This window comes from Acromyrmex echinatior, chromosome 8 (assembly GCF_024713525.1).
Source record: "Acromyrmex echinatior isolate Ae372 chromosome 8, ASM2471352v2, whole genome shotgun sequence".
NCBI lineage: Eukaryota > Metazoa > Arthropoda > Insecta > Hymenoptera > Formicidae > Acromyrmex > Acromyrmex echinatior.
The window spans coordinates 1,897,043-1,906,838 of record NC_141859.1 but is presented as its reverse complement, the minus strand read 5'-3'; the positions used below and the strand labels follow the sequence as shown (position 1 = coordinate 1,906,838).

Genomic DNA, 9,796 nt, shown 5'->3' with positions numbered 1-9,796 from the left:
ATTGTTATACAGCTTGAATCTCTGTAGCTATTTCTTTAACTTTTATAAGCGAATCATTTTAATATGTATATCTTTTTTTCTTCTCAGTTAATCTATTTACTCGTAGAAAAATTAACGAAATCATAGTTTCATTGTTAATTCTTAGCAATTATAACAAAAAAAAAATAGAATCTCGTTAAAGAATCTCTGTTTCGTATAAATAAAATTGGTATCGTATCAAATTCGAATTTCAATCTACTTCTTTTTTACGTGAATCGTTATATTTTTATGATTTTTTTTCTCTTTTTCTTTCTTTTTTGTTAATTCATTTTCTTGTAGACGAATTAACAAAAAGTAATTTTAATATTGTTAGTTCTCAGTAATTGTAACGCAAACATTATTTCATAATTATACGAATTTTTTCTTGAATTTTAAAACGATTATATTTAATAATGCAAAACATAACAATTTCGTTGGTAATCAAGATTTGCTACATATCAGTTGTTTAGAAATTTCAAGAACACAGTTGACATTTGCATTGACATCAAGCTTATCAGTTTCGCGAGTCTCAGGTGCATCCTTGATAGCGAGAGTGAAAGGCATGATGAATGCATACTCTTATTTGATGTATATAACAGGTCGTCAAAGGTATTGAGTAAATAGCATAAAAACTCGCGTTTCCACGTGTATGTACGTCTAATCCTAAGGGTTGACGTTTTCCACGAAGCGGCTATTATCACTCATGTTAGTTTTTATCGAACACTCGAGGCTGGCGCACGATTAATGCGCTTATTACGACTACTCGATATTCGATTGACTTGTCTCACGTAGGTATTCAATAATTTAATATCCTGATTTTCATCTATGATTTCTATCTCATTCAGATATGATCAAGATATCGAGTTGTAAAAAAAAAAATTCTGTAGAATTACTTTCCAAAAATAATTTTGACGAACAAATTTATTTAGAAACAATATGCAATGTCAATTTGACATCGATTATCGACCGAATTTATATCAGGTTTTTGTCATGATTTAGTCAATCTAATATTATTTTGACTTTCTTATTTCTCCTTGGAAATTATTAATAATTAGTTTTTGTGGAAGAACTTTTTTGACAAGCCAGTATAAATGCAACGACTTCTGTCTGCCGAATTTATTTTCTAAAATTTTCAAATTTTCCTCGGAAAATCTTTTTGTCGAAAAATTCATACAAAGTACCGGAAGTGTATATGTGAAACGTCGCACGTGCTCACTTTTAAGAAGGAGAATTGCTGCATCGTATATAAATCGCAAACAAGTTGAATACCTTTTTGTTACATGCGACAATGAAGGTGGCGCGTGTCAGGTATGTCAAATCGCCGCCTTCATTCTCACACAAATACAAGAATCACTACACTGCGCTGGAGGCTGTTATTTCTCTGGCCTATGCAAGCAAAGATTACATGCAGGATAGAGACAATAAGCGCATAAGTTATAGGGGGTTCCCACCACGCCTGTCAGTGTACGTCCGAACGTGGTAGGCGATATTGTTTTGCGTCTCGCACCTCATTGTCCTATCCTACCGCGCACTCTCCAACTACGTATTCGTTAAAAAAAACATAAACGTAAATTAAAAGACTGACGAAATGTTATTTTGTAAATTAACGCCACGCTCATAAATTATCTATCGCTCTTTTGAAAAAAAATTATAACCATCTATACTTTTTCCTTTTTTTTTTAGCGTTAATTCAATTTTACGCGATTTTAATGGCGAATCATCAAAAGGATGGGTTCAAATATATTTTTATTTTTCTCACTAAATTGAGAATTGGATCTTACAAAACGGATTCCTGTCTATTTTCTTTAATTTTTTACTTTTTTATATTTTTATGCTTTGTAGGAAATATAAATAAAATTTTATTTTTTAGTTGTTTCTCACAATACATAATTCCATCCATAGACATACAGGCTGCGCATTCCTTAATCTTTAGGTCGATATCCATAATTCATTCTTGTTTCAAGATCTTAAGTAATGTTTTAAGATGTTAATATACTGTTCTGCAATTGATTCATGGTATCTTAAGATTGCTTAAGACGGTGTTAAATATAAGAACCAATTTTGAATATCGGCCTTAGTGTCTGTGTTGCATTAGAAAGAATTAAAGATCTCTCTTCGACATTTTAGAGAAAGAAAGAAATATTTTTTGTTATTTCTCTCTTTCTATGTAGTATTTTTTCTGTATATAGGCTTTCGATGCAAAGTAGATTTTCGATACGTAATAGACGGGAAAAAAAAAGTAACTGTTGTAACTAAAAACTAGGTGTGACTAAATGGTAGGTATAAAATATGGACAGCTAAAATGTGGATATCATAGCTAATGTCTTAGCTATGATATATATATTATAGCAGCAATAGCAAACCATTTCGCCATAGTTTTTAAATTTATAGTTATGGTAACAAATATATTTTAACAAATCAAGATTAGGTATAACGAAGAAAATTCTTTTTTTCACGTGACAGTCTATTTTTATTACGTCTATGGTTTCATCTTCGTTTACTCTTGCCAATTTCACAATTATTTTTCATTTGTGAAAGCTGTTTTTAATACATCCTTAATTAGATTATACGCAACAACTCGTTTGTACAATCTTGTATAGAAACGTATGCTGATCTGACTTTAGGAGAGAAGCTCTGAAACCATCCGATGTTATCCACCATTTGGAAAATTTTAACACGTGTAATAGAGATGAATGAGAAAAAAAGTGTCAGCGATATGTTTTATCCTCAATGGACCATTGGAAAATCTTGGCAACCTAATATGATTAATGTTCAGTAAGTAACATAAATTATACACACTGAATTTTTGGCGATGTATTTCTTTTGTTATAAGAAACAGCGTTTCAAATGTTAATATTGATGTATCCGCTCAATAATTATTTTATACCAGTAAAATCTAAAATTTATCGCTCAACGCATGAATGGGCACTCGAACATTAATTTGATCTGGATGTTTTTATTTATCATATTATTAAATTTGATTGGTTTAATTTAATGGATTTAAATAAAGAACAAGTGCAATAATTACAAAATAAATTTCTAAGAACGAAAAGAGAGTTGACTAACGAGCACTCTGCATAATAAAAATCGATTTATCAATTATGATTCGCAAATAAACGCCCTTTCTTCAACAAAGACAACTGTGTGTAAACATTTCAATTCAATGATTCGAATATTCTCGGCTAATGGTCGCACTATTCACAAAACTCACATTGAAATTAATCATGACTAATCTTTTTTCACGTTACATGAATATCATGTAATTACTGTTTTTCTCGATGTTTGCTATTTTTTTAATTTTAACACATCATTATGTTGTATGGATTTCTTTTTTATAATAATATTATATTATATAAAATTCATATTTTATTATGCATATTAAATATTATTATAATGTTAGACATGTTATTCTATAATCGCAAATGATAAAACTGAATGCCGTGCGATGTAAATTGTTTCGAGCTGTTACACAAGTTTTGCGTGCCGAGGTTTTCTCACCTTGATTTGTCGATTGTCTTTTCGAAGCTTGGGATGATCGATTGTTAGGAGTGACATCGGACTAATTATTTAAACGATCGTATTACACGAACACTTTCACTGTCATTATTCTATGAAAAATATATAAAAGGTTATGCAGAATAACTTTGCACTTTTATTTCGCATAACAGAACAACATATAATTATTTATATATTACATATTTTCCTATTTAATAATTAAATATATTTCGAAGATAGATTTTCTATATTACATAAATATTGTAATAAATATTTTATAATATTTAAAAGTAATGTGAGATTCTGAAAAAGTTCGATGACATGTATTTAAAATGTTGGAATTAATAAATAAATAAAATGATTTAATTTTTATGGCTTTCCTTAAGCTTGAAAATAATTATAAAACTAAACGCAGCGTTTTGTTAAAAAATAAAATGACTTCTCTTTATTGTTTTCGAAAACCGTAAAAGAAAAAAGTAAATAAGAATTATTTTTTTTTACGACTGATTTATAAATCTAGATAGTGAATCGAGGAAAGTTGAGTCTTCAAAATTCTTAAGAATAGACATGCGGCGAATTATGTAAATTCAATTATTTTCCATCCAATATCATACGTGACGATGACGTCAGATACATTTTTCAAAGGTGCGTATTTCTCCCTCTTCGTACATGGTCGCGAGTTTCTCGTGCCTCGTTGTCGAGGACGAGGCCTCAGCAGCCTCGAGTTTCCACTGGCTGTCCGAAGTGGACATTTATTGAACCTGCGAAGTTTATAAAGCTCCCTTCACCCTGCCACCTCATCGTTGATAAAGTTCAGAAATAACGAGTTCTATCTTCTATCCGTCATGCGATCGTGTTCTGTGCACACCGTAAGCCGCGGCGTGCGTCGTGCAAGGTGCGTTTCCGAGTGATAAATCTGCTGCGTCGAAGAAAAAAGTCGTCCTAATCTGGTGCAAATGAGTATTAAGCGAAGAATATATAGTACAACGAGGGAGAAGAAGCAAAACTCATATTCTCTGTAAACGGATGAAATTAATTAATCAAATCATAATTGGCTTATATTTTTTTATTTGCCAAGAAATGTCTTAATATTGAAGAAAATCGCGAATCTGAATTGTTTTGATTTCATTGCTTCAAAAAATTGAATAATAAAGAAGTTTAAGTGGCTAATAATTCAAATTAATTAAATAAAGGGCATGTGCCACAATATGCAAGATTTTAGTAACAAGATAAAGATATTTTATTCTGTAGGTATATACAATGTTTATAATTATTATTTATATTACAGAATAAAATATTATTTTGCTACTAAAATCTTGCGTTAGCACATTCTGTTCTTTATTTGATTAATTTGAATAATAAAGTTTAAATGTCAATGTATTTTACTGAATACTAAAAGTATGGTAATCGATAAAATATCCTGACTTAATAGCAAAAGAAATGCGTATTTTATTTTTACTCGTTAAATGTACTCTGTTTTTAAAGACGCACTCAGCCTATCATGGCTATATCAAATTGTAAATTATTTGATTATATGATTTGGCGAGCAGTAATAGAAATCGCGATATATCCACAAAGTAAGAGGAGTTCTTTTCAGATCGCCCAAAAACTTACGCAACAATAAATTCGATTCCATGAAGACCGATATGGTAGTGCCCGAAAGTAAGTTCGGCCTTGACCTGAATATTTGCATAAAATTTGTAAATTAATTATAATTTGTAAATTTATTCCGTCATTGTGATGGTTTTCAGTGCTGGCTTCTGTTGTGCCTTCGTCAGATATTTTTAATCCTTCCACTGATAGTCTGCACGCAGCCATGAGACCGATTATTTTACTAGCCCAATGCTTTGGCATGTTTCCGGTGTGCGGTGTCAATAAACCGGATGCCTCGTATCTTCGGTAGGCGGAAATGGTTTGCGGATATCTGATCGATGTCCCTTTCTATCAATGTAGATCGACTTTAATTTTTGTTTAACTTATTTTTTATCCTCTTCTAATTCTAAAAAAAAAAAAATTAATAAAAAATAGAGAATAAGTTAAATCAAAATTAAAGTTAATCTACATTAATAAAAATAAGATATCCATTTCTATCACTATCAATTAGTTTTAATCTTGATTTTTTTATTTATAAAGATAAATAGTAAATTAAATTGAAATTAAAGTTAATCTATCTTATATTAGTAGAAATAAACTTTCTCCCATTTTAATGTAGGCTTTAATCTTGATTTATTTTATTCTTTATCTTCTTCTAATTTTTAGAATTAGAAGAAGACAAAAAGTTAAATCGAGATTAAAATAATCTATATTGATTGAAATGAACACGAATTGTTTATTATTCGCTCCTTTTAACATTCTCAGATTTTTAAACATTTTTTCTAATCGAAATTCTCATGAGTCTTCATGAATGTTCTGCAGATTTACATGGTACCATCCGAAAATCTTTTACGCAATGAGCATTATTGTAGGAACGTCTATCCTGACAGTCACCAATATTCATCGTTTGGTTACCTCGGGAGTAAATTCTACAAAAATGAGTAAGTCTCGTTATAAATACAAGTAACATTGAATGAAAAAACACAACATTTTCCATTGTTTCTAAATGATATTTATCTTAATTACCAGCGACTTTCGTTTTCTTTCTTACGACTCTGATAACTGCAGTCATGTTTATACGATTGGCAATGCATTGGCCTTGCCTAGCGTTAACTTGGGAAAAATTGGAACGTGAATTCACCTCGAAACATCGGCGGATTTCGAAGACCAGTCTCGCAACTCGTTTTAAAATCGTAACCTTTGTCGTCATGTTGCTTGCGTTTGGTAAGCGCTTGATTGCAAATCAAGATAAGGATTACGTAGGCACTTACGCATTTCAATTCTATGAATTCTAATTGAGTTGACTTTTTTGGTGTAAATAAAATTATATCATTAAATCTAATATAAATTATTATAAATTATGTTAATTTTTACTTAATTATTTTAACTACGTTTACTTAAATGTCAAAGTTGTATATTAATCTCTTATTTCAAAACTTAAAAAAATTGTCATTTTTTTAGTTATTATCCTGAATAAATTAAATAAACATTATCCTATTAATCATCAAAATTAAACTAATATTTTATTAACCTAATAATATTAATATTATTATTAATATTTATAATATTAATAATATTTTTATATAGGAGAACACTCTGCCGCTGTGATGGCTGGGTACAACAGTGCATTAGAATGCGCAGCGTATCGTGGTGACGTGGATGTTGCTGGTATTTATTTTATATCACAATTCCCTCAGGTAATATATTACTAAATATGTTTAATTCATAATTTTATCGTTTTAGAATCAAATTTATTTTTAAACGTTAAAAAACACATTGTTTCTCTCTTTTTCTCTTTAAATGAGAACAAAAGCTGGATGAAAAATGATGCATGTGCTTTTAATTATTGTTGAATCAATGTATAATATCATTAATTATTCAGCATTTTTTTACAGATCTTCACAAAATTATCTTACAGTCTCTGGAAGGGGATCGTGATTGAAACTATAAATATTCTAAGCACATTCTCGTGGAATTTTGTCGATCTATTTCTTATTCTTATCAGCATAGCTTTGGCGGATCAATTTAGACAGCTAAACAGTCGCCTCTTTTCGATACGGGGAAAGGTATAATGCAATCTGTTATAAAATATTTGTCTTCGCCTATAAATAACTTTATTTTTCCTAATATTCACACACGCACGTATATATATATATATATATATATATATATATATATATATATATATTATATGTATATTTTTTTCCTTAAAGAAGTTTAATAAGTACTCTAAGTATTTTAAATTGATTAATGATTAATTATTTATTTTGAGTATTAAATATATCTACTATGTTGTTAACAATTAAATTAATACTCACTGAATAATACTTATTAAATTTTTTTTGAGGATTTATTCAAACTATATTTTAATTGTTAATATAATATAAACCGTCTAAATTCTTTGGAGTAGAAGCTCATTTTAAAGAATGAAAGTTGAATCAGTAGTTTTGAAGAGAGTGGCTTAATTTTCAATTTTTAACAGAAAAAAAGATTTCACTCTTCGGAGTGACAATTCACTCTAAAAGTTTTAGAGAAAAGGGACGTGTTCAGAAAAAAATCATCCGAGTAGTCCTGTGTATCATTTTTCTTGTGTAACATTCGGTAAACAACAAGAGTAAAATGATACACAGGAACACTCAAGTAGAATAGCTCAATGTGTTACTTTGATCGAGGAAAAAAATTGATTACAACATGGAAATCTTTGCTTCTACTAACAACTCGTCGCTATTATCTCGTTAAGGCGATGCCGGAATGGTGGTGGGCCGAAGCCAGGAATGACTATAATCATTTGGCGACTCTTACGCGCAGAGTGGATACTTACATCTCGGGCATCGTGCTTATGTCCTTTGCTATAGACTTGTACTTCATCTGTATGCAATTGCTGTTTTCCTTCAAGTACATTTTCTATCTAACATATAATTTACAATAACAATTTTATCTTTAAACATATTATACATCGAGTTTCTTAGATCCAATATAAAAAATTTCATCTGTGCTTTTATATATGTATGTATATACAATATATAATATTTAGATTTATATTTCTAATTAATTTACGACATTACTAATTTTTATTGTGCTTATTAGCTTTGCCTGAATATAAAACAGTATTACGAAATTTTATATAAAAAATTACACCACACAAGAATTTTTAGGGTGTAGAACCCACAAAGTTGAATGAATTTTTCAAACGGTAGATCGTAAAAGTTGAATAAATTTTTTTGACAGTCCAATACGTGGTAGCATACGGAAAATCTATTTTGGTTTTTCCTTCGGCTTTCTTTTGGCGAGAACAATGGCGGTATCCCTGTACGCGGCTTCTATTCATGATGAATCCCGTCTACCAGCACCGATTTTGTATAGCGTCACTAGTTCTGGTTACAGCAATGAGGTTTGTTTTGAGAAAAATATTATTATACTATATATATGAAATGTTATTAATATATATAGTATAGATCGATTAATCTTCATAACTAGACACGCGATAATTTGAGAGAAAAAGTTCTAAGTAAAAATTTAATATCTGTCAACATGTATCTTCTTTATGCGTTAATAATAAATTAAAAACTTTTCATTAAAGAAAATTAAGTTTCTTCTCTCATAATAAAAAAAACTTGTGGGGATCTAAAAGATTATATGATATCAGTTGTAAGAAAAAAAAATAATGAATGTTATTTATTTATAAGATTATTATATTAATTTTTTCGATCGTGTTTTTACTTATATATAAATTCGTACAAAAATTTGTATGTAAGTTTGTATGTAACGTTTAACGTTGCGCAGGTCTCAAGATTCTTGACGCAAGTAACGACGGATAATATTAGCTTGACGGGAATGAAGTTTTTTTCCATAACGAGAGGCCTTGTATTAACCGTAAGTAATGACAATTTAAACGAGTTAAATGTAGCTTAATTATTTGACTAAAAGCAAACTTATCGCGCTGTAAAATACGATTAATTATTTGCATATTATTCATAGTTTGTCTCTATTACATCTTCTTTTGAAAAAAAATATTTTGAAAATATGTATATTTATTTGCTATAATGATATTTTATTTATAATTTATAATTTAACTGAACAAATACTATTCTTTATAATTAAGACAAGATTTAGATTAATTTTAAATAATAGTTATGATTAATACACCTTGTACAACATCTGAATGATAATATAGGTTGCAGGAACTATCGTGACTTATGAACTCGTTCTGGTACAGTTTAACTCCGTCCAACAAGCGGACCAGACGAATATAACTGCTTGTGAGGTGAGGTAGAGAGGATTTTCGAAAAGGAAATCGATATCACTATATTGACTACAAAACACAAAATTTTATTATAATAAATGCTATCATTAAATAAATTTGAACTGCATTACATACATTATTGCATTTTATGGTATTTTTTTTTATTGTTCCCTTCTTTTGTAACCAATTTCCATAAATTGATTTTGTATACAATAAGATCTTTCTCTTTCATATTATTAACTTTTATATTATATTTTGTATCTTTTATATAGGTAAAATAAAACCGCTGGAGTCCTCTATATTTTCACTTATGGTAATTTTTCTGCAATTTTACATAAGGTAAGTATATGAATTGCGCTATGACATAAAGTTTTTTTTTTATGATATAACTTTTACTTTATCCGTAATCTCTCTTTATACGATTTTATTTCTTGGTTTATACCTTTT

General features: G+C 29.2%; 1 protein-coding gene across 10 annotated transcripts in view; it reads left to right on the top strand.

The window, feature by feature from the left end:
* LOC105150818 (gustatory receptor for sugar taste 64f) overlaps positions 1-9,796 on the top strand; it is a 31,147-nt gene that overhangs the window by 20,804 nt on the left and 547 nt on the right. Inside the window, exons 1-15 of one of the 10 annotated variants that reach the window (XR_015546021.1) lie at positions 525-806; positions 1,313-1,497; positions 2,643-2,793; positions 4,159-4,408; positions 5,111-5,175; positions 5,265-5,412; positions 5,929-6,047; positions 6,136-6,330; positions 6,694-6,803; positions 7,002-7,172; positions 7,847-8,001; positions 8,335-8,497; positions 8,890-8,979; positions 9,281-9,370; positions 9,622-9,688. Coding sequence is in view for 2 of the 10 variants with exons in the window: in XM_087408992.1 (XP_087265118.1) it covers positions 2,666-2,793; positions 5,111-5,175; positions 5,265-5,412; positions 5,929-6,047; positions 6,136-6,330; positions 6,694-6,803; positions 7,002-7,172; positions 7,847-8,001; positions 8,335-8,497; positions 8,890-8,979; positions 9,281-9,379 (1,443 nt within the window). In the remaining 8 variants the exon portion in view is untranslated. The other 9 variants (XR_015546015.1, XM_087408992.1, XR_015546018.1 and 6 more) reach the window with 9 other exon arrangements.